The sequence below is a fragment of the Hemiscyllium ocellatum genome, chromosome 43 (genome assembly GCF_020745735.1).
Source record: "Hemiscyllium ocellatum isolate sHemOce1 chromosome 43, sHemOce1.pat.X.cur, whole genome shotgun sequence".
Classification (NCBI taxonomy): Eukaryota; Metazoa; Chordata; class Chondrichthyes; order Orectolobiformes; family Hemiscylliidae; genus Hemiscyllium; species Hemiscyllium ocellatum.
This window is the reverse complement of record NC_083443.1, coordinates 13,983,454-14,010,262: the sequence shown is the minus strand read 5'-3', so window position 1 is coordinate 14,010,262 and position 26,809 is coordinate 13,983,454. Positions and strand designations below refer to the sequence as shown.

Below are 26,809 nucleotides of genomic sequence, written 5' to 3'. Positions count from 1 at the left end.
CGTTGCACGGGAAACGTTAGAACGATCGAGATTCAAACCTCAGTTGGTCGCCGCCGGCGTTACATACTTCAATAAAGTTACCGATTGTCGAACCACACTCTGAGCTTGGACTGAGATAATTTCATCCACGCTAACAGCTTTGTGTCATCAATAACCTTGGATATGTTACCTGTTGTCCTATCATCAAAGTCACTAATACAGGTCATAAATAGCTAAGGCCCAAGAACTGATCAATGCAACATAGTGTGTTACAGGTTGCCACTTTGAAAATGAGTTTGTCTCTGCTCTCTGCTTCTTGTCCCTTAACCAGATTGCAATCCATGTTAATGTATCACCCCTATTCCTGGCTTGCACGTTAACCTTTTATGGGAGAGCTTATCTGAATAATTTTTGATGTTCCAAGTGTATTACATCTACTTTGTCTACCCTACTTACATTCTTGTAGAAATATTAATAAATCCAATATGACAAGATTTCCTTGACGTGCAATGTTAAAACAGCCTTCATAATAGATTCATGCATTCCCTGATTACCAATATCAGATCAACTGGCCTGGTGCTCCCAGTTTCTCTTTCCTTCCTATCTTGAATAAGTGTTACATTTGCAAACCTCCAGTCCACTGGATGTGTTCTAGTCTGAGGAATTTTGAAAAATCATGGGTAATGCAGCCATGGCATAGGATGTCCTGATTGGATGGGCGGACTCAGCATTGCAGGACAATCACTTTTCAATTTGAGGCTAATTTATGATCCTGGGGGTATTTTAATTTAAGTCTCTGCACAGATTCTCACTGGAAGTAGCAACTTGATGCAATGAACAAAGAAAGAGGAAATTACTAAGCTGTTTGGGAAAAACACTGTTTTAAACTTAGTGATGCTGATAGTGTCTGTGCATGATCACATTCAAGAACTGTTGCAATGCCCCATGACATTTATTCCTCCAGCTGAGCACTTGACACAGGTTGATCTAGCTGTCTTAAGACATGGCCACCTATCAGAAAATGTAGTATGGTTATCCTTGAGCAATATCCCACCGACACAAGAAAACAACTTGGGAAGGAGAGGGATTGATGGTAAGGGACAATGGATTTAAAATCTAGCTTTATATGCCAGAGTTAGAAGATATAAAGTATGGAAACAGATCCTTCAATCCAACTCATCCATGCCGAGCACATATCCCAAATAAATCTAGTTCCATTTGCCAGCATTTGGTCCATATCCCTCTAAACCCTTCCTATTTATGTACCCATTCAGATGCCTTTTAAATGTTGTAATTGTACCAGCCTCCACCACTTCCTCTGGCAGCTCATACCTTACATACACACCCACTGCATGAAAAAGTTGCCCCTTAGGTCCAAAACTTTTCCCATCTCATCTTAAACTATTTCCCTCTAGTTTTGGACTCACCCCACCCCAGGGAAAAGACTCTATTCCATGCCCCTCATGACTTTATAAACCTCTATAAGATCACCCCTCAGCCTCTGACATTCCAGAGAAAACAGCCCCAGTCTATTCAGCCTCTCCCTGTTGCTTAAACCCTCCAATCTTGGCAATATCCTTGGAAATCTTTTCTGAACCGTTAAGTTTCAATAGTAACATTGTAAATTGTGAATTATATTTATACAACCTACTCATTTTATACAACTAATGTTGAAATTTTGACCAATCTGGATGTGAGATTCTAAACAGAAACTAAAGTTAACCACAAGTAACGTAAAAAAGTGATGTGCAATGAAGGATTTTTATTTAATATTGGTAGATGGAATGTGAGCATGTTCTGACTAGACCAGTATTGAATGCCCAACCCAAACCGTCTCAAAGGCAGATAAGAGTCAATCATGTTGTTATACATTGGAGTCACATGTAGGCCAGACCAGGTAAGGATGGCAGATTTCATTCCCTAAAAAGCATATTTGATTTGATTTGATTTATTGTTTCACATATTACCCAAGTACAGTGAAGTTTTGTTGTGTGAGCAGCAACAAGCAGAGCATAGTGTAGCAGATAGGGGCATACCTATCATCAGGTGTTTACACAGAGCAAGGCATACAAGGTTATGGCTACACACTGAGGTGCACAACAACAAGATCAGAATTAATTTGAAATTAGTGAGATCCATTCAGCCTGTTGTAAAGAGCTATCAATTAAACTAACACTCACTCAATACTTTGAACTAAGATTTCATTATCGTGTATTTTTCTCCCATGACTTAATTAAACCTCTGCTGCAATTTCTACCTCCTCGGGTAGTAATTAATATGGTATGGTAATAAGGCTGTCTTTGGGGCCAAATGGTAACTGTTACAGATGGAAACAAACTTGCTCCAAAATCTGACTTGAAGGATTTCTGCAATAATCTGATTAAGGTGTCAGGAACTGGTGGGACCTTCAGTGAAAGAAGAATTGAGACAGCTTGAAAGCAGTTACTGAAATAGGTTTTGCATAGCTCAAGCCTGCATCTGAACGGTTTTGTTAAACTGCAGTATATCATGGTGCCCACTCAACAGCTGCATGGAGCTTTCTTTTATCAAAACAATTGCATATTTATATGGACAAAAAGACCTCAACAGGATGAGATGATGTAATGCAAATCCATTCCTAAATGATCAGGTCACCATCTTCCTGTTTTGTACAGCTGACAGAATTCATCTCTCATAAAATCAAATCTTCACAGATCAATCCAGTTAAAGTCAATTTCTTAATCAAAAAACTAATAAGAGCTGAACTAATTTTACCTCTTGTCAGTGTGAACTTTCTCTTTCTCATAGATGACTATTAAAAAGGAAGAGACATACGATCCACTTCCCATCTACACCAATGAATGAAACCCGCCATTTTAGAGATTTTAATTTGCAGAAATGATTAATCCCCACAATCAGGTCATGTTCCTTCACACACTTCATAATGAAGTTCTATATTAAGCTGATCAAGAGTCCAGCCGCATTCTAATTCATCCAACCTTAGCTAAAACAGTGGAGAGATGATAAAATTGTAAGGGTGGAGAGCCAAACACAAATAATGAGTCAACATCTCCAGCAAGTGATGCAGTCGTACCGGAGAAGGAAACAATGTGGGGCTAATATTTCCTTGGGGATATCCAAGGCATTCATACAGGTTTTAATGGCTAACACGACATCCTCTCCCCACCTTATGTGTCACTTAATAGAGATGGCCCACAAATACTGCTAAGTTCTGCTGCAACTTGGAAGTTCCTGTGGAAACCATGCAGAGGTCAGTCCTTTAATCACTGCACATGCGTGTCCGTGCAAAAAAAGTTTAAAGGGTGTACAGGCTTAAATCATTCAGCTACACAAACGAAACAAGTATGTCAGTCATGAAAGCAGACAGGAATGTAAACAAAAGCCCAGCTCTCCATATTGTGTTTTCCACCATCAGCTTCAGAACTGTACTGAACAGCGTGAAGTTGCGGTATTTGGACAGTACATACGAACTAGACTCATCACAGGAAGACACTAACCGTAATTACTCTACACAACATCATTATTGCCAGTGGCACTGAAAATTAGCTGTTCCAAGTAAAGCATCATGCCTTATGGCATTAATTGGTTTTGGAATCATTTTTCCTGTTTTTTTAATTTCTCTTTCTATACATGATGTGGCATCCTAATTTACATTTCTTTTTCTGCTATTCCTGGTTGTTCCTCAATCCTTCATCCAATTGCTTCAGATACACAGTCATTATGTTCATTCATGTCCTAGATATCCCAATTCCCTCACTGCACTTCATAAGATTATATTTTCAGCAAAAAATTAAAACCAAAATATGCAGCACCAAATAGATGTCTTGTGACAGCAAAAGGTGGACCACCATTCATTATTACCCTCCAGGGGTAACTTCTGCCACGAAAGAACCTGCCACTTCAGTCTATGCTCTTCCAGCATGGGCTGCTCCAGGCCCCACTCAGTGCTAGCTCTCCAAGCCTTGTGCTACTTCAATGGAAAATATTGTCTACTATACGTCAAAAGGCAAAACTCTGTGGGTCAAAGTGGCAAGAATATACTCAGCTCACGCTGCTTCACCCAAAATAGATCCTCCCCAGCCACAGATAGAGCTTTTTCCACATTATTATCTTTAATTTTTCTTGTCATAGAAATTATAAGTTAAGCTTGCAAAGTTAGCATTAATTGAATGAATTGGTGCAGGCCTAATGTAAGCATCAAGCATTTCCTGAAATTCTAAATAACTGTTTCCACTTGATAATCTGTCTGATTTAACTACCTCCTTTAAGAACACTTGTGCACCTCAGACATGTAAATTTGTGAGCAACGGGCTGCTGGGTAACCAAATTTCAACTTCATGTCTCAAAACTTCTTTGAATATCATTACACATTTATTATGTAAACATGCAAAATAGGAGCAGACGTAGATCATTTGACCCCTCAAGCTTGCTCCATGGTTCCAATAAAATTATGGCTGATCTGCTTATTTTTCCAACTCCACAGTCCAATTTACTTCCAATAGACCCTGTTTCCCACCCCACCCCCCCAACAAGAATCTATCTAGTTCTATATTAAGAATAATCAATTATCCCCATCTTCGCCTTCTGAGGCATAGTTTTAAGTCCAGCAACACTCCAAGAGAAGATTCTACACATCTGCCTTGAAAAGAAATGCGAAGTGATGCATTTTGGAAGGTTGAACTCAAATGCTGAATATAGGATTAAAGACAGGATTCTTGGCAGTGTGGAGGAACAGAGGGATCTGGGTGTGCAAGTACATAGATCCCTCAAAAATGCCACCCAAGTGGATAGGGTTAAGAAAGCACATGTTGTTTTGGCTTTCATTAACAGGGGGATCGAATTTAAGAGCCGCGAGGTTTTGCTGCAGCCTCTACAAGTCCCTGGTGCGACCACACTTGGAATATTGTGTCCAGTTCTAGTCACCCTACTATAGGAAAGAACCGACCTCCGACATCTCCCCTAAACCTTCCACCAATCACCTTTACATGATGCTCCCTTGTAATAGCTATTTCCGCCATGGGAAAAAGTCTCCATCCACTATCTCTGCCCCTCCTCAGTGTACTCCTCAACCAAGTCATCTCGCATCCTTTTTCGCATCAATGAAAAAGCCCTAGCTCCCTCAACCTTTTTTCATGAGACATGCCCTCCAGTCCCGGCAACATTCTGGTAACATTCTTCCGCACCTTCTCTAAAGCTTCAACATCCTTCCAATAATGAGGTGATCAGAATCAAAAACAATATTCCAATGTGGTGTAACCAGGGCTTTATAGGAGGTGCTAACACCTTCACAGCTTTTAAACTCAATCCCTCTGTTAATGAAAGCAAACATACCATACGCCTTCTTAGCAACCCTATCAACTTGAGTGACAATCCTGCCTTTAACCCTTTAAACCTATTCATTTCAGATATCAATCTAGCAAACATCCTCTGAAGTGCCCCTAACACATTCACATCTTTCCTGAAGTCAGAAAACTAAAATTATACAGAATATTCAAGTTAGGGTCTCATCGATGCCCTGTGTAACAAACATAACATACTTACTTTTCAATTCTTCTCATGGTAAAGGCTGACATCCTATTAGCCTTCTTGATTACGAGCTGCATACTGACATTTTGTGACACATGCACCAGAAAACCTAATTCTTCCCGTGTTAGAATTCTGCAGTTTTTTTTCTCTATTTTAGAAAACACTTTATTCTCCCTGCCAAAGTAAATAATATTTTCCCTTATTATGTTTTATATTCCAGACCTTTATCCACCCTCTCAACTGCTCTGTATCCAACTGCAACTTCATGTCATCTTTACAACACATCTTTCTACCACCATATGTGCTGTCTGTGAATACCAAGCCTTCACTCCATGAGTTTTGATGTCAACTGTAAGAAGTTAAGACTCTGGCGTATGTCAGGAGTGATAGAAAATTCTCCACTTGCAGCTCCAACAACACAAAAAGCTTGACACCATCCAGGACAAAGAAGCTCACTTATAATATCTCCAAGATTGACTGCAGAAATTCATCAAGGCTCCTTAGATAGCATCTTCCGAATCCACAATTGTTATCTAGAAGGATAAGGGCAGTTGATACATGGAAGATCATCACCTGCAAGTTCCACTTCAAGCCATTCACCATCTTGACGTAGAAACTTATTGCTATTCCTTCAGTTTAAGTGGGTCAGAATTCTGAAATGCCCCTCTGCAATGCGTGTCTACCTCCACCAAATAGACTACAGTGGTTCAAAAAGACAGCTCACCAACTCCTCCTCAAGGGCTATTAGAAATGGGCAATAAATGCTGGAAAAGCTAGTAAAATCCATATCTCCAAGATGAATGCAAAAAAAGAGAAATGACGATCATTACATCCACACCATCAATATTCTGGAGGTCAGTGGTCAGGAATGTAACTGTACCAGCCATATAAATACTGTATTTCCACTTGCAGGTTGAAGGCTGAAACTCCGTGGCAAGTGATTCAATTCCTGACTCCTTAAAGCCTATGTACAAGACACTAATTAGGCATGTGATGAAATATTTATCATTTGCCAGAATGTAATTCCAACAACACTTAAGTTGTTTAACATTATCCATAATAAAGCGGCCAACTGACTGGCATCCCATTCAACATTTTAAGCATTCTCCTGAAATTCCCTAGCTAATGATAGGAATGTCTTCCTCATATGGATTTCAGTTGTGCCAAGAGGGAGTTCTTCTTCGATGACAATTTGGAATTAGCAAAAATAAACGCAGGCTTTGCAGTTATAATCACATCCAGCGACTGGATAAAAAATCAGATTGTTCTTTTGAGTCAGAACATGCACAATTCTGCAATAATTTCTTGCAATCCAGTTCTCCCATCTTCTCTATCAGCTCTCTTCTGTAACTTTCTTGCCATGATAACAGATATTTGCTAACCAACTTGAACCACCCTCTCAATGGGAGTCTAGTCAAAACCAACAGGGCAAAATAACCTAACATGCATTCAACCAAAACACAATTTTGAACAAACATTTCTACACCTGATGATCAGCTTTCAGCTGGAGCTATTTGAGTTGGTACAGAGTATAACCAAAGTACTTGGGTGAATGAGGAAGAGAAAGGCGAGCCAATGCACTCTTTCCTCACATACCTCCTGGGAACAGACTGAAATGGAAAAGATCTACGATTTATTGATTACTTCGTTAGTTTGTTTCAGAACTTTGAAGTAACCTAAATAATGTCACGGTCTAGAAGTTATCAATCATGACTATCAGTTACTGGAAAAGGAATAAAGAATACCAAGTAGGATAATAGGATTTGACTAGGAGTGTTCTGTGGAGAAAAATACAGGAGGGCCAATTTATCCACAGTGTAATAACCTACAACTTGATGAGAAATCTTAGACTTAAATATTGAGGGGGGGGGGGGTGAGTGGAAAAGTGAGAAACATGACTAAAACCCGAGTGGTTAGGATGTGGATATGCATGCACATCAATGAGTTTTCTTCAAGGGATCAGTGACATATAGTGTCTCTCACTATCAGTTTACCCGATTTATTATTGAATGTTGAAGATTTCATAAAAAATTGAGTCAACTTAGTAGATGTATCCATGCAACTGAAATGTTAAATCTCCAAAACACAGTGGTATTTGAAAGTATACTTTGGATCACATTAAGTGAACACAGTTAAAAAATGAAGATGCCAGGCACATCCAATCTCAAATTGTAGCTAAACATTTTGGAGTTGGATAATATCTGTGCACAAAACCCTTGCATGCATTTCCACTTCATGCTATATTATTGAAAGTACATAGAGTCATAGAGATGTACAGCATGGAAACAGACCCTTCAGTCCAACCCGTCCATGCTGACCAGATATCCCAACCCAATCTAGTCCATCATCCAGTTCCTGGCCCATATCCCTCTAAACCCTTCCTATTCATATCCCCACCCAGATGCCTCTTAAATGTTGTAATTGTACCAGCCTCCACCACTTCCTCTGGCAGCTCATTCCATACCAGTACCACCCTCTGTGTGAAAAAGTTGCCCCTAAGGTCTCTTTTACATCTTTCCCCTCTCACCCTAAATCTATTCCCTCTCGCTCTGGACTCCCCAACCCCAGGGAAAAGACTTTTCCTATTTACCCTACCCACGCCCCTCATGATTTTGTAAACCTCTATAACGTCACCCCTCAGCCTCCAACACTCCAGGGAATACTCCTGTTCAGCCTCTCCCTATAGCTCAAATCCTCCAACCCTGGCAACATCCTTGTACATCTTTTCTGAACCCTTTCAAGTTTCACAACATCTTTCCAATAGGAAGGAGACCTGAAACGCACGCAATTTTCCAACAGTGGTCTAACCAATGTCCTGTACATCTGCAACATGACCTCCCAACTCCTGTACTCAATACTCTGACCAATAAAGGAAAGCATATCAAACGCCTTCTTCACTATCCTATCTACCTGCAACTCCACTTTCAAGAAGCTATGAACCTGCACTCCAAGGTCTCTTTGTTCAGCAACACTCCCTAGGACCTTACCATTAAATGTAGAAGTCCTGCTAAAATTTGCTTTCCCAAAATGCAGCACCTCACATTTATCTGAATTAAACTCCATCTGCCACTTCTCAGTCCATTGGCCCATCTGGTCCAGATCCTGTTTTAATCTGAGGTAACCCTCTTCGATGTCCACTACACCTCCAATTTTGGTGTCACCTGCAAACTTACTAACTGCATCTCTTATGCTAGCATCAAAATCATTTACGTAAATGACAAAAAGTAGAGGACCCAGCACTGGTCACAGGCCTCCAGTCTGAAAAGCAACCCTCCACTACCACCCTCTGTCTTCTACCTTGGATACAGAACTGGCTCAAAATTGCTAGTTCTCCCTGTATTTTATGAGATCTAACCTTGCTAATCAGTCTCCCATGGGGAACCTTGTCGAACACCTTATTGAAGTCCATATAGATCACATCTACCACTCCGCCCTCAATCTTCTTTGTTACTTCTTCAAAAACAACTCAATCAAGTTTGTGAGACATGACTTCCCATGCCCAAAGCCATGTCGACCATCCCTAATCAGTCCTTGCCTTTCCAAATACATGTACATCCTGTCCCTCAGGATTCCCTCCAACAACATGCCCACCACCGAGGTCAGGCTCACTGGTCTATAGTTCCCTAGCTTGTCCTTACCACCCTTCTTAAACAGTGGCACCACGTTTGCCAACCTCCAGTCTTCCAGCACCTCACCTGTTTACAGTTCTCTAACAACAGTTAGAAAGGGTATTCAGTAAGTATGTAAACACTCATAACTCCAAATCTGTATATAATACAGAAAAAAGATAAAAACCATATGATTTTGAAACATGGCCTATATGACAGTAATATTACTGGATAAAATAATTTAAATAACAGACACCGGATGTGGAATTCAATTATTATTAATAAAAAAGTGTGAAACAGAATGAAGAGTACATTGGACCACTTACAATATTCATTAGTGTCAGAACATAGTTCTGCACATGCTCTTTTCCATGGAAGCGAACAACCGAATCATCCACAGCCAAGAGAACTTCTATGCTGTAATCATCTTTCTTTGCATGTCTTCTTTTTCGTACTGGATGACTTAGCTTCCCCTCAATGATGTCTAGAGAGTTTGCAAGGTCGCCAACAGCAAACTTTGGGGCTTTGGAGGAATGAAGTTAATAAAAATTTAAAATCATTACTTCTTGTACAATTGATTGATTAATTAATATAAAAGACATTGAAAAGATCCATATGCAGTTCCAAAAACATTCCTTGTACAAAAAAACTATTCAGTTTACATATCTGCAAACAGTAGCACAATTAATGCAGAATAATTTAATATTCAAGTCATAGTATTTGAAAGAGGTATTTTTACATAAACATGTAACATTGAATTAAATTATTCCAGCTTTCCAGATATTTTCCTATAAAAGACATTACAACTGAAATTCAGTCTTGGGTTGAAAAATGTTGCGCAGAATTTTAATGTTTAATGACAACAGTTGTAATTTATAATCTATTGCACTACATTGCAACTAATCCTACTTGTCCAAGTAAACATGCAGTTCATGCATTCTGAATGATGTACTTTAAACAGAACAGCAAAATATTATACAATATTCTTAAAAAGGTGTTTGGTATTTGGTGCATTAGAGGAATAAAATACAAGCAGCATAGTCTGTTCCTATTCAAGAACTCAGAAGGCAAAGAAGTGGTAATGTCACTAGGCTAGAAATGCAGAATCTTAGCTCATGTTTTGTGGACATGAGTTTTATCCCACTATGATATATGGTGAAATTTAATTAAAGTAAAATTCTGTTATAAAAAATAACTTGTTTAAATGGTGACTATGTAATCACTGTCAATTGTTATAAAAACTGCAGGGGTGGGCAACAAATGCTAGCCCAATCAACAACATCTCATGAACAAATAATAAAAAAAAACAAGAAAATTGCACGACTACTTTTTCAAAACTCTGGAACTGAATAAAAGGAAGTGAACAGAACTCCAGGCAGAATAGGTGCCAAATTCAAAATCGTATGGAAGACATGACATTGCCAACGAACAGTACAAAACATTCCTTAAATGAAATCGGCTATGTAACAAAGCAGCACAATGGCACAGTGGTTAGCACTGCTACCTCACAGCATTCAATTCCCGCCTCGGGCAACTGTCAGTGTGGAGTTTGCACATTGTCCCTGTGTCTGCGTGGGTTTCCTCCGGGTGCTCCGGTTTCCTCCCACAGTCCAAAAATGTGCAGGTTACGTGAATTGGCCATGCTAAATTGCGCAAAGTGTTAGATGAAGGGGTAAACATAAGGGAATGAGTCTGGGTGGGTTGCTCTTTGGAGGGTCGGTGTGGACTTGTTGGGCTGAAGGGCCTGTTTCCACACTAAGTAATCTAATCTAAAGCTATGTACACCTGAAACATTAGCTGTTGCTCTCTCCACAAATGCTGTCTGACCTGAATATTTCCAGCATTTACTATGGGTAAATTTGACTGTCTCACATTTAAGAGTTGAATAACACTGAATTGGAAGGTTGATAATGTAAAAATAATTTGTTCTAATAGCATAACTACTTTTGAAAAAAAATTCCACTGGATCTCCCAAACTGCATGTTAAGTATAACTAAATAATAAAAATTGTAGTACAGCTTCTAAACTGTCATTGCTTTAGTCATTTCTTTTCAAAACTACCATTTCTTACTCAGCAAATAGCACAAAGCTGTTCAGTAAAATAATTTCTTTTTTCAATCAGAATTTTGATTTGATTGCAGTCACGTACCTAAGTACAAGGAAAAACTTTGTTTTATGAGCTGTGAGGGAGATCAAAGCAAAAAGGGCACAGGGTGCTTAGACAGAGCAATGCATACAACATTACGGACAGGTTGGCACATAATGCTAAAGAAAAATATCCTCCAAAAAGTTTGCGCTTAAACCTGATGACTTAATACCACAATTATCTGCAATGGAGTTCCCCACATGGACCTTTCTATCTTCTGGACCTTGATCTGCAACCTATCCTGACACTTGGCACCGAAAGCTTCCAGCAAATATTGACATATTGTGCGTCTATGAGAAATAAATCAGGAGAGTTATCGCCTTTTCCCTGCTCCAAAACAATAACATTATGTAGAGTTCACTAATTATAATTCATGCATTATAATTCCGGCTTTAAAATTAACTTGTTAGTATCAGTTCTTTGGCAAGTTCTAAGAACGTGAGAAAGATTAATTACAGGGCAACCGCAGAATCTTTTTCCGTGGTTTACTGCAGCCCAAACATATTATAGGGAACATTCTGGAACCAGGGAGCTGCCAGAAAAGTAAGTTTCCCATTTAAATGAATGGGTTCGCTCCTATCTGCAGCTTTGGGCTTTCGTGGTAGTCTTGGAACGTATTCCCCACAGGTACAGGGGACTATTGTATAAGATTTATAGTTTTACTCTATCCTGGAGAACTATAACATCAAGTGCACTGATGAATCAGGCCTGTTCTTCGGATGCTGCCTGACCGCCTGTACTTTTCCAGCACTAAACTCTTCAACTCTGAGCTCCAGCATCTGCAGTCCTCACTTTCCCTGAAAGAACTTACTAATAATTGAGACAAAGGAAAGACTGCATAATGCCATCACGGTATTGATACTGTATAGATTGAACATCGTTAATATCTGTTGCTGAGATGAATAAACTGGAAGAGGGTGGCTTATACAATGTTTCAGTACTCACTTTAGACATCATGACTTCAAGCAAACAGCCAGCCCCTGATCATTGCAAACAGGCATTTGTTTAGGTGCTGGTTCTTTCAGGCTGAACAAAACTTAAAGCAGCATGGCACCAAAAACAACACAAAGTTACAAGAGCTTAGTGTAAAGTAAGGAGACAGGAGATTACTTTTCTCATAATTAAATGGGTGCAGTACTATCTTACAATTCGGCTAGCTTGGAAAACAAGCTTTTCTAAGAAATGATTACTTGCACACTAGCACAAACCTTAAATCTGTGAAGTCTAGATCTTACAGCATTAGTGTGACTTTGGTTTTATTACAAACTCAGTCATGGGATATATTGCTTCAGCAAATTTTGTGCATTACAGTTACAGGCAACCATTGTTGCTTTTAGGTTCCAACTAGAATTTCTTAATAATGACAAAGCTACCCATAAGCAATGGTATTTATAAGCAGCAATTAGTAGAAAACAGAACATAATAAGAATGCTTATAAATTAATATTTATAAATGCTGGATGGTTTCACTTGAGAATTTTAAATCAATTTAATACCTATGTTGCACTAATAGACAGGATTATGACATGACTATCACCATTTCCCAAAATACACTTGCATCCAGAAAAGCTAGGAACAAAGGATCACAAATTTACTCTGTATCAGATATCATTTCCTGCAGATACCATATCATTAGCAAACAAGTTAGTGCATGGTTGTTTTAAACTAGAAAAATAGTAATAAATGCAAACTTTTTATCCAAAAGGTGATTTTTATAATACTGAATCAAAAAGTAACTACAAAAAGTAATTAGTTCAAGATATCCCAAAAACAATAAAACACTGGACTCAACAACACGGCATGTTTGATATGTAAAAGTGATCGTTGAAAACAATTCTAGTTTAGCACAAAAGAAAGGTCCACATTTGGAAAGAAGACAACTTTATGAGGACAGCCTGCTTCATTAAACTCAAGCGAATCATTATTCGAGAGTTGAGTCTCATCATTGCGTAAGGGATTTCTCACCGGCTCAAACGTGAAAGACAGATATATATCAATGGCGTTAGATGTATGATTTGCCATTAAATAATAAATACAATGGAAATATTTTGCATAAATTCTTTGCAAAATAAACTACACTCAATTTGACTTAAATAGATGGACACAGATATATTAAATATAACCTCAAATTATACCAGAATTAAATATCTCTCAGAATAGCAGCAGTTTAACAAACACAAGTACAAACATATGAACAAGGAGCAAGAGTAGGCCATGCAATCATTCAAACCTGTTTCACAATTTAATAAGATCATGGATCGTCTAGTTGTATTCTCATACCTTCTAAACCCAGGGCCACTATCATACAGCACAAGGGCAACAGTTAAGTACGAATACCCCTAACCACCTGCCCTGCCCCTTTCTATTTTTCATCAGTAGCAAATTTGACTGACGCATCTTTTGGCTCTTCATCCAATTCATTTAGATAAATTATATAAATGGTTGAGGCGCCAGCACCAGTCTTTGTGGCACAGCACTTGTTACATCTTCCGAACGTTAAAAAAGTCATAGTTACACCTTTACTCTGCTTTCTATTAGCCAACAAATCCTTTAATCATGCGAATATACTATGAGCTTTTATTTTGCAATAACCTTTAATGTGGCATTTGATCAAATGTTTTCCGGAAATCTAAATACAGTTCATCCATTGGTCCCCCTTTATTCACAGCATATATACCTTGTCTGAGAACTTCAATAGACAGATCAAACACTAAACTAGGAGGAGTCTTCCTGAACACCTTGAACTTATCCAAGTGCCCTACTAATAACATCTTTAATGGTGGAATCTAATACTTTCCTTATGATGTGTTCAGCTAACAAACTATAATTTCCTGTTTTGTATTTCCCTCCCTTACAGAATAAAAAAAAGTTACATTTGTTTTCTTCCAACTAAATGGGATAATCTAATAAACAAATATTTAGTCTTTTGATTTAGAAATTCGCTTTCGCAGTTGTTCATTAATGCAATCTATTTACCCTGCCAAAATGCAAAGTGATATACGCAATGCAGGTTTAATTTATATTGCTGAGAATGAAAGTCTGCAGGCATTTGCTGATCCAAATTAAGAATTACCAGAACATCTTGGGTTAGCCCTTATTTCATTTGCAAAATAATATCCGATCTTGGATGGCTCTACAAGAAGTGTTAGCCAAAGGCGGAGAAAGGAAAACAGCACACTACATCAGCCTTAAAGTGCTATCACCAGATTTAGAATGCACATGACCAGAAAAGCATTTTTCAACCTCTCAGAGCCTGTAAAGTACAACTGCACACCAATTTCAGGAAGAGTGCAGAGAACAGAACATTCTTTTGTAAGTGGCTTTCTTCAATTTGACAAAAGCTTTTGACTCACTGAATTGAATTGCCCTTTGGAAGGTAGTACAGTAAATAAGGATGCTCAACTAAGTTCACAAACATCATCTGTCTCCCACATGACAATTTGCAAATAACAGTACAATGGAATGACTCCACTATAGATTTCCCTGTCAAAATAGGCAAGAAACAAGGATGTGCCATTGCTCCAACATTGTCCTGAATCTTTTACGCAAAGTTGCAGCTTGTTATTAATATATACTTGCTTTCAGGATTCCCCAGATGCAGTGATAACCTACAACACTGATGGTAAAGGCTTTAATCTCTTAAGGCCAAAACCAAAGCAACTCAATTTCTGTAACAGAACTGCAGTACCATGATAGGGTACAAGCTGGTACACATACTGAAAAACTTCAACAGAGAATTTACACATCCACTGAAGCCTAAGAGACCACAGACCTTGCCCTGAATATCAGGAAGACAGGGTCCTTTACAAAACCACAATAAGTGCACCATATCCAATGCCTTCAATTAAAGTTGCTGGTTGACTGTTGGAACGTTTCTATCCTGCAAGCTATTTAACTCAAATTGAAATTGACGGAGATACACTATCAAATTAAATATGTTATTCAGATGATAAAGAAGATATACTGGTATTTAAGAATCAAGATATCAGACCCAATAACAAGCTCAAAATAACAAGACAATGCTTTTCCTCATACTTCTTTATGGACAACTTAGGTGCAATATCTTAGCCCTGGAACATCCTCAACACTGACTTAGAAAAAGTCTTGCAAATCACATAGGAGGATACAAGAAGAAGCACGAATGTCAGCCAAGTCTAGAGCCCACTGTAATGAGAGTGAGATCACTAACATTTAAAATGAAATTCAAACTGCCAGTTACTACCTGAAATAACTAAGTCACAAGTTTTGTATTTGAAACAAATTTTTTTTAGTGTATGGAATTAATCAAAGAATTGCTAACAATGTTAAATCTTTAACCTTTAACCCTGGAAACCTAACAAACCACATTCCTTTTTACTTTTAATTCCACCTCTGAGTTCCTCTGATTTCCAAATTCTTCATACCCTTGTCACTGCACCTAGGAACAAATCAAGCCACAATTCTCAATAAGTCATTTTGACTCGACTCCATTTCCCTCTCTGGCAATTAAATTTTGAGGGTGCTTTCTGTGACAATTCCTCTGCTGTCCTCTGCTACTAACTTTACTTGGAAGTTCTGACAATTTTCATTTGTCACAAGACCCCACTTGCAATTTCTGCTTAGCAACTCCAACTCAGGAATGTCCTTGGTTCATTCTGACCTGGTTATCAGCAGATATACAACTTCCTTCTCACAGTCTTCTAAGCTGTTAAATCCCAGTTTCTGAGAGGACACAGGTAAGTTCAAAACAAAGGATACCTTCCCTACAATCTAGTCCTACAGTAATGGAGCACCCATGGGATTTCCCAGATAAAGTCAAATCCAAACCCATCACAATTCACAAAGATTGGATGAGCTGCAGAGAGTGAGGAGGATTGCCAGAGGATACAGCAAGACAGAGATAGGCTGGATATTTTGGTGAGAAATGGCAGATGAATTTAATCCAGATAAATGCAAGCTGATGAACTTTGGAAGGTCAAATGCAAGAAGGAAGAGTACAGCAAATGGTAGAACCCGGAGAAGCATCGACATACAGAGAGATCTCGTTGTATGGGTCCACAGCTCCTTTGAAGTGCCAAAACAAATGGATAAGATGGTCAAGAATGCGTGTGGCATGCTTGCCTTAATCGGTAGGGCACAAAGTATAAAAACTGGCAAGTCATGTTACAGCCATATAAAACTTTAGTCAGGTCACATTTGGAATATTGTGCTGTTCAGTTCAGTGCACAGTTTGCCACACTACCAGAAGAATTTGAAGGCTTTGGAGCAGCACAGAAAAGGTTTACCAGGAAGTTGAGCTTTAAGAAAAAATTGGACAAACTTAGTTTGTTTTCACTTGAACGCCAGAGTTTGATGCATGGCCTGGAAGAAGTTTACAAAATCATGACAGACATGAATAGAATGGATAGTTAGAATCTTTTTTTCCAGAATAGAAATGTCAGTTACTAGGAGACACAAGTTTAAGGTGAAAGGGGATACGAGAGGCAAGTTCTTATGCACAGATTGCATGTCTGGAATATGTTGCCAGAGGTGGTGGTAAAAACAGATTAAATAACATTTCAGAAGGATCTTGATAATTACATCAATAGGCAGGGGAGAGGGGGATGTAGACCACAGAGGTAAAGGCATTAGTTTAGAAAGGCATTGTGTGTCCCCACAATCTTGCTGGGCCAAAGGATCAGTTTTCGTGTTATACCATGCTTCATTCTGATCTAAAAACCAAATGTTTACTTTAGCACCTTTCATCATTCTGAGACCCACAGAAACAATTTAACACTCCTTGAAGATAACTATAGCTCAACTGCACTGGACTCAAAGCGTCCATCTATTGATGCTATTTTCATGCATTTAACTCAAAACTTATTAATTGACCTTATTAAAGACTTTGAATGATTGCTCTTTAAAGACTGCTCACCAACCTCTCAAAATTATTCTCCCTCTCAAAATTATTACAATTAACATTTAATTCCCAAATTAGAAGCTATATTTCTAAAACATATGAAGTACAAAATGAGATATTCTCCTAACACCACTATAATCTCACATTAGTTTAGATAATGTTAGAATGTCTGATTTGAGATTCTCAAAACAGGTGATTCATTCAGAGCTATGCTTGGGAGCATCTTCATATGGAAGCGAAAGGAAATTTTTGATGTGAATATCAAAACATCCATGTAGGTCTGATCTAATAACATCAACACTCGGGAAGCAGATGCCCAATAAAAAGCAAACGACAACATCGTTGAAAATGCTGGAATATCTGCCGATCAGTAACAGCAGCCACTGCTCTAGCGAGAGAGGGAAAAGAGAGACAGCAGCTACTCAAACCAACAATTCATCACTATTTATACCAGCTGATCTGATGCTATTATATGTTTCTTTAGCCTTGCAGACTCTTCCACAAGTCAACACCGACATTTCAGTTCCACCCTGTGAATCTTCGTCAACTAAGAAAACGCCAACAATGGGGATGACGAAAGGACAAATAGTCAAAAACAATTATTACAAAAAAAAATGTTGAGGTAGGAAATGAGAACCTGTTGCATTAAATGCTGCTTAACAAAAAATTAGATCAAAAGATTATATATGTGTTCATATACATTTATAAAAGTCATGACAAATGGAAATAGTTTAGTTTCTGCTCTCCTGTGATCTATTAAATGAGTCACAAGACCAAAGGTTAAAAACCAGCTGGAGTTAGAACTAGGCACTTGGCTTAACTTGATATAAATATGGGAGTTTGGCAGCTGTCCATTTAATTACGTAAGCTTGAGAGAAGCAAAGCCATTCATTCAAACAAAAATAGACTTTGTGCAGTTATCTATATGAGTGACACTTTTGAAGACAGTTAATAGTCATTCAGGAATAACTAAAATAATAGATCAGAAGGTTGAGTCAGTTAGAAACCTTCAAATATAGTTCAGTGAGTTAGAGAGGCTACCAAGACAATTTATAACTACCCAACTGTAAATATCTTAGCAAATGGAATACAAACATTTTAATTTGAGTCATACGTTGGTTAGCATGCATCTACTTGTAAATACATGTGTGTATGTAGTAACTATGTTTTCACTTTATTCAATAAATTTGCTGTAATACCAGTCCAAGGGGAAGCTCTGTGGCTTCTTGCCGATAGAATTCACGTCCTTTGGAAGAGTGGAGTAATCTAGCTGCTAAAACAATTTAAACAAATGTTGTAGTTTTCCATTCTAATGGACAAACTTGATTAGTCATCAGAGCCACTGAAGACACTTGAGACTTCTGCAAGAGTCTGGCATGATAGAAATTTAAAAGACAGAAACTGAAATGCATAAATGGAGAAAGACAGCAGAGGCCCATGAAATTAAGTTGCATTAGAAATCCACACTATTCTTGCCTTCACAAGATAGTTGCAGCACTTAACAGCTCAGGAACTGAGGTGAAGATCTCGCATGCAAGGGCTCGACTGGAGTGTGATTCTTTATAGCAGTAAAATCTTTTCAATGGTAATATCTTTTGGGTCATTGCAAAGTTCCTATTCTACCCTTGATGGTGGGCTTTGTGGTTAGGCTTCTGGATCTCAAGTGTTTTGGTGAATGTTGTAAATAATAACAATTTCAGAGACTTTGCTACAGCAATATGTCCCAAACCATTCAAGTTTTCACCTTTTACTCCTCAAACAATTGAGGGGCCATGGTGTGATGATCACAAAGAATCTACAAATGGATATATGTGGTTTGAGTGAATGGGCAAAAACTTGACAGTTGCAATTTCATGTGTTAAGTCATGAATAATTGCAAGAAAATTCAAAAGGCAGAGTATTATTTAAATGGAGAGAAATTCCAATGAAGTGCAACACAGAGGGAACCTGGGTGCAACACATTACTAAGGTGGCAATGGAATTTTAGTCTTTACTGCTAGGGAATCAGGAGGTTTGAAAATTGGGAAAACAGGGTGCTGGCACCTCACATACTGTGTATAGCTTTAGTCACTGTATTTAAGAAAGGGTATACTGACTTTGGAGGACGTTCAAAGCAGATTTATTAAGCTGGTTCCAGTGATAAAAGTATTGATCAAGAACTGCTAAACAGGTTCGACTTTTATTCGCATTTAGAAGAATAAACATTTATTTACTGAAACATGCAAGATTCTGAGATGCTTGACATGGTAGGTTATGATGTTTTCACTAATGGGGAATTTCAAACTAGAGGACATAATCCCAGAATAAGGGGATACTCATTTAGAAAGGAGATATGAAGGAATTTATTCCCCCCAATGATTGCGAATATCTTGAATTCTCTACCCAGAGAGTTATAGAGGCTAGGTCAGAAAGTATTTGAAGAGAAAGAAAATAGAATTTTGAAATTTGAGCAAAGCGGAGGGCATTGAGGAACAACATGTAAAAGGAGTTGTGGCCTGGGGCAGTTCAGACGTGATCTTGTTGAATGGTGGGGAGTTGACTTGAAGAGCCAAATGTCTAATTCTGCTTTTATTTCTTATGTTCTAATGAAGGCAAGGAAAATAACTCGACAAGCCTGCATTACTCATCTTTCTAGAGATTTGGGAGTGCAGTGTCCACAATTCCTTTGCCTGTAATGGATGGAAAATTATGAGCAGTGCATGCTAGAGCTTCAAATTTGCACTCCTATGGGGAGAAACTCTGCTTAGGTTGCATAAAGTTGTATTATAACATTCTTCCTCTCATTCACCAGCCTAGCATGGGTTTTAATTAGGGATATTAAAATGTAAACAGGATAATTAGCCACTTTAATAAAATGTTTTTCTGTAATGTTTACATGCCTTGGATATAATGTCATGAATTCATAAGCATTTTTTGAATTTCAAGTATTGCTACTGAAGTGATAAAAAGACACGATCTAAAGTTGATTATTCAAAGAACTGGATTAATGTTAGACTTTAACATGTCAAAATTCTATATTACCTTTTCAATCTTAAATTACCTTGCTGTTGATAAAAACACTGCAACCTTTCTATTATAATTAGTGAGGGAATAACAAATGTGGTTGTCATTACAAGATGCACATTAGAATGAATTACACAACTTTCTGACTGATCCACAGCACTCTGGCTATGTAAGCTCCTGCTCATAACTTTGTAGTTGTCAGCTGCTAACTGTTCAAACCTGTCCAACATTGTTATATAGTCCTGCATTTGCCACTGTACAAAAAGTGCCTTTGTCTTACTCTGCAACTAAAGGAAAAAAATTAACCACAACCACAGAACTGCCAGTTGGTGCAAAAGTCAGTGGTGACTGGAAACTGATCAAAAATTCACAAAACATCAAGTAGTCAACAGCATGATTTAATTCTGTTACAATCTTTCCTTTCTCTGATAATCATAGTATCCCCATAGCATGGAAGCAGACCATTTGGCCTAACAAGCCCACACTGAATCTCCGAACAGCATCCCACCCAGACTTCCCACCCAGCATCCCATCCCTGTAAACCTGCATTTCCTATGGCTAATCTACCTAGCCTGCACATCCCTGAACACTATGGACAACTAAGCATGGCCAATCCACCTAACTTGCACATGTCTGCGTGGGTTTCCTCCCACAGTTCAAACATGGGGAGAATGTGCAAACTCCTCACAAACAGTCGCCCGAGGCTGGAATTGAACCCGGACCCCTGACGCTGAGTGTATGAACCGTTGAATCACCTAACATTCATTATAGTTGGAAAGACGGTTACACTTTGCAGTTTCAGCATAATTTCTTCACAAGATCACTGCACCAGCATTTTTTTTCTGCTGTATAAACCTTCACAGAATCTCACAATCGCAGCACAGTTACAAACAGAAGCAGGCCAATTGTCCCATCATATCCACACCAGCTCTCCAAATGAACACAATGACTTAGTGCCATCCTCCTACTTCTTTTTCCTCATTTCTTTCTATATAGTTATTGAAATAAAAACAAACAATCTAATGCTCTCTTAAATGCCTCAGTTGAAACTGCCTCCACCACAATGTGGCTGAACAATCTCCTCTTCAAATGTAACTCATTGCTCAATTATGGTTTTTCCCAGCAGGTCAATCCCATCTATCTTACTCAGCTCCATTCTTTCCCCACTGAATCAGCTCTCCATCAATTTAATTCTTACTCTGATTGACCATTCTCATTCACCATCATCATCCAAAATCTTACAAAACAATGATCATAAATATAACCTCCTAAATGTCTCTCCACTGACACTTGATCCACTTGGGTCCCCTCATTTCTAAAGACCAGGTTCAACTGTGTATCTGTCCTTGATGAACTGCACACATACTGCTGCAGGAAATTTATCTGAAATCAATCCAGGAATGCCTGCCCCTTGCTCCCTAGTATATATGTCTGGTATCCAGTCTATATTTGGGTAATTAAAGACTCCCATTATAATTGCTCTAGAATGTTGGTATCCCTCAGTAATTTGTTTGGAGATTTGTTCCTCTAAATTCTGTTCACTAGTTGGTAGTCCATAATCCACACTGAACAAAGTAATACCACACTTTTTGTTCCTTAGCTCTAGCCAACTAATTCTGTCATTAAACGTTCTGTGACATCCTCTTGCTCTAGCACTGCAATGTTCTCCTTAAACACTGGCCACCCTTCATCCCATCCTTCCATTTTTAGCTTCTCTGAATACTTTGCACCAAAGAATATTTAACATCCAGTCCTGACCTTCCTTGAGCCAGGTCTCTGTCATCACCATATCATATCATCTGGCAAAATTAGATTTTCATTTACACAAATGCAATGCGACCCTGATTTAAAACTTCATTACCAGCATCCACAGTAAATTGCTTTTAAAACTTCATTACCTTTTCTATTACTTCAATTTCACCTATTAACTTAATTATTCTGTGATAGCACTATCTGATTTTCCAAATACTTGTGAACCTTTCCATTTTTCCCTAATATTCTTTCTTGGCTCCCACATCCTTGCCAAGTTCGTGTTTAAAACAACCTCTCCTGACACAAGAAATTTAGTCCCTGCTCTATTCAGGTGCAACTCATCCACAGTAAACTGGTGTTGAGAGTGTTATACTGGAAAAGCACAGCTGGTCAGGCAGCATCTGAGGAGCAGGAAAATTGATATTTTGGGCAAAAGTCCTTCATTAGGGCGTTTCTTGCTCCTCAGATGCTGCCTGACCAGCTGTGCTTTTCCAGCACCATACTCTAGACTCTTAACTCCAGCATCTGCAGTCCTCATTTTCGCCTATATTAAACTGGTGTCAACACCCTAAAGTCAGTTCAGTCTGCTTTGGATCATTTACGTTCTGTCATCATATTGATCCCAACTGTCCTTTATTCCATGTGTCTCTAAGTTAAAATGTTAAAAGTAACAAGCATTTCTAATTCACAGCAATTTAAAGATGATCCACAATAGCAGTTTCTTAGCAACTAATGAACTTATTGAAAAAAAAGCATCCTCTCCTTGTCCTTCACTGAACTCCACTTTACTTCTTGCAGTAAACCTTAATTAAAGCAATCCCTTCACCCTCTGAACTGAATTGCCATTTTGAGTCAAATTCCCAACATACTCCGTCTCACATAGGACAGGTTTCTTTCATTCTCTTTGTCCGTGCCCTTTTAAAAAACAAAAATCCCTCTTTTAGACAGAGCTATGGTAAGTCACTTTCTATCCAAGCTTTTTGCTACAGTAGTCACTACCTTAGGGATTTCAGGTAATGGATAGATAACTGTTACTATAACACAGCTGCCTGTTTAACTTTGCTACTTCCTTTAAGGCTGTAAGTTCGAGGTCAGAATGTGACTTTTGCACTAAATGTGATGATGAAATCTATTTACCAGTCGAATTCCCACTTTAAACTCCCAAATATCTGAATTCATCTCAATCAGGCAAAGTACCCCCATACTGATTATGCACATGTAAAAATTAATTTCTTTAAAAAAGAGCACTTAAAATAACATGTTTAGAACTATGCAAGATTTGAACTATATTAGACTGATGCTAACATAAATGAAACAACAGTAGCCATACTGCTGTCCCTTTTTGTGAGTCATTAGCAGAGTCCAGGGACTTTTTTCCTAAACAGCCAAGTGGGTGTACTTCGCTGTTCAAGGAGATGTTTCCCTACCACCTTTTCAAGGAAATTAGGGCTGGGTGATAAAAGCTAACTTTGACAGTCAAGCACAAAGCCCAAGAATAGTGTCTTTTTTAAGATCTGCTGTGACGCTTTGTCCATTGCCAGCTTCTCCAATACCACTATTACAATTTTCACTGTGAGGAGGAGGATCCATAAACACAACCCAAGGTCTGAGTGATAAACAACAATGGATGGCAGGACTAACAACAATCAACCGATATTTTGCGTTCTTAAAAGCAAAAACGTAAACTCTGAAAAATTATTATTTTGGGAGTATTATTTGGTAGTTGGGAGAAGCACTCTGCAGCTGATATCCTCCATTTAGATATCAACTACAGGGGAACCTCGATTATCTGAATATCAGATTATCCAAATAAGACAGAGGTCCTGCAAAAGCAAGACAGCAAAGAATTAAGAGTATTTGATTTACCTGTACTGAAGATGTGAAAACGCTGGCAAAAACAAAAACACAAGCAACTCGAGCATTAGCGACTGGATTTTTTTTTAAAGGTAAGGCTTGTTACACAGCCCTTTGCAAATGTAAGTTTTTACAGTATTCCTGGCACTTCACTGGGCTGCTCATGAAAAAAAAGGCAGAGTACGTAAACGTATGTGTGAAAAGGGGCTTCCATCTTTCTATTGAGAGACTGAGTTCCAAGAAAGTAATACTGTAAAATGGTCTTGCAATTGCAGAAGCTGTTTGTGACCTTGCTTAACGCTGGGATGTCATGGTAAAGGTTTAATTCTTCTCATTTTGACCTGTAATTTGCAGACTGCAAATATTAGTTTGTTTAAATGGCAGACTCATTAAAATTATAGATTTAAACAAATTCTCCGTTGCAGCACAGCGTTAGATCAGTTTGGCTTCCCCTGTTTAAGCTAAAATTGATCATCCAAATACTCAATTATCCGAACGAAATAGTACCCGCCCATCTCATTCGGATAATGTAGGTTCCTCTGAATTGGATCAATATTTTTGCAACAAATCATTACATCATTTGGGCGTGGGTGGCACGGTAGTAGTGGTTAGCACTGCTGCCTCACAGCGCTAGAGACCCGGGTTCAATTCCCGACTCAGGCGACTGGCTGTGTGGAGTTTGCACGTTCTCCCAGTGTCTGCGTGGGTTTCCTCCGGGTGCTCGTGTTTCCTCCCACAGTCCAAAGATGTGCAGTTCAGGTGAATTGGCCATGCTAAATTGCCCATAGTGTTAGGTGAAGGGGTAAATGTAGGGGAATGGGTCTGGGTGGGTGCGCTTCGGCGGGTCGGTGTGGACTTGTTGGGCCGAAGGGCCTGTTTCCACACTGTAAGTAATCTAATCATCTCTCGAGTGAAAAGTACAAAATATTCAGTGTCCTTCAAAGTCTTACAACAGAATGTCACAGCACAGAAATTGGGCACACGAGTCATCTTGCCTGGGCTGGCTTTCCTTTGGAGTTATCCAATTAATCCCGCACTCCTCTTTTCCCAAACCTCAACCTTATTTCTTGAAGTACCTAGTCAAATCTCAGATGAAAGTTACATCTGTATCAGATTCCATCAGCTTTACAGACAGGGAATTCCACTCAATAACTCACTGTGTACCAACTGTATCCGATTTGCCTCGGAATCTTCAGCCTTTAACTTTTGGTTATCTAGGCTGTCAGTGGAAAGTGTCTTCCTTTCTTACTTTATCTGAACCATCTAGGGTTTGGAATACCTCTATCAAATCTCACTTTTCCACATTAAACTCTATTTGCCACCTTTCAGCCCAGTCCTGCAGCTTATCCATGTCCCTCTGTAACCTGTAACATCTTTCGGCACTATCCACAGCTCTACTGACCTTTTTGTGTCATCCGCAAATTTACTAACCTATCCTTCTATGCCCTCATCCAGGTCATTCATAAAAATGACAACCAACAGTGGCTCCAAAACAGATCCTTGCGGTACACCACCAGTTACTGAACTCCAGGATGAACATTCCCCATTAACCACCACCGTGGACGGCACGATGGCACAGTGGTTAGCACTGCTGCCTCACAGCGCCAGAGACCCGGGTTCAATTCCCGACTCAGGCAACTGACTGTGTGGAGTTTGCACATTTTCCCCATGTCTGCGTGGGTTTCCTCCAGGTGCTCCGGTTTCCTCCCACAGTCCAAAGATGTGCAGATAAGGTGAATTGATCATGCTAAATTGCCCGTAGTGTTAGGTGAAGGGTAAATGTAGGGGTATGGGTGGGTTGCGCTTCGGCGGGTCGGTGTGGACTTGTTGGGCCGAAGGGCCTGTTTCCACACTGTAAGTAATCTAATCTAATCTTTCAACTAACCAATTTCTGATCCAAACCGCTAAATCACCCTCAATCCCACGCCTCCATATTTTGTGCAATATGAATGCCTTACTGAAATTCATATACACCACATCAGCCACTTCACGCTCATCCACCTGTTTGGTCACTTTTCTAAAGAACTCAACAAGGTTTGTGAGGCACGACCTACTCTTCACAAAACCATGTTGACAACCCTAAACAACTTATTCCTTTCTAGACGATTATAAATCCTCTCTCTTATAAACTTTCCAACACTTTACCCACTTTAGTCTATTCCTATTATAAAGCCCACATACATTTTCATCATCCTTCTCCAGTCATTCAGTCACAAAGATTTGGTGCCCATGTCTCTAGAGTAAATCCACACCAAGCAGCAAAATTTGTACCCTTGATCTGTGGGTAACACCCCAGGAAGAATTTCCAATTATTTAAATGGTGATGATTAGGAACGGTAGAGGAGGGAGAAAAACACTGAATAATCTATTTCTCAACAGTATCTGAATAAACAACAAACTTTGATTGTAAGTGGATGTTGCTTTCCAAAAGCAAGCAATTCAAAAAGGCCTTATGTTTATAGGTATGTTGCATTTTATTGCTAACTCAACATCAACATCACACGACATTTCAGTAAAGAACAGAGACAATACAAGAATGCATCATTTATTGTTACTAAGTGACAAACTTGAATACTCAAGTGGCAGTCCTGCCTCAGTATCAGATTCCTGGTGAAGAGCTTTAGCCCGAAACATCGATTTTCCTGCTCCTCAGATGCTGCCTGACCTACTGTGCTTTTCCAGACCACTCTAATCTCCAGCATCTGCAGTACCCACTTCTGCTCAGTATCAAAAGACAATCAACACAAATTGCTGGAGAAATTCAGCATCTGTGGAGACAGTAACAGTTTGTCTATGACATGACTTGATATAAGATTTTTGTCAGGCCATAAACTGCAAAAGACTTTAGTCAGGCCACATTTGCAGTACTGCTGGTAGCACTATAGAAAGGCTATGGAGACTTTGTAGAGGGTGCAGAAGACGTTTACCAGTACATTACCTGGATTGGAGAAGCATTAGCTACAGGAAAGGTTGAACAAACTTGGATTACTTTCACGAGAATGTCTGAGACCAAGGGCGGATCTGATGAAAGTCTATAAAATTATGAGTTGATTGCTAGGGTAGC

The 26,809-nt window shown here is 38.9% G+C and overlaps 1 protein-coding gene across 5 annotated transcripts in view; it reads right to left on the bottom strand.

The window, feature by feature from the left end:
- Positions 1-26,809, bottom strand: part of LOC132835030 (A disintegrin and metalloproteinase with thrombospondin motifs 14) — a 207,828-nt gene that overhangs the window by 137,825 nt on the left and 43,194 nt on the right. For 4 of the 5 annotated variants that reach the window (XM_060854286.1, XM_060854287.1, XM_060854285.1 and 1 more), the window contains one exon: positions 9,440-9,636. The exons of the other annotated variant lie outside the window; for it this stretch is intronic. In XM_060854286.1, coding sequence (XP_060710269.1) covers positions 9,440-9,636 — 197 coding nt within the window. The remainder of the gene's footprint in view (positions 1-9,439; positions 9,637-26,809) is intronic. 5 annotated transcript variants of the gene reach the window in all.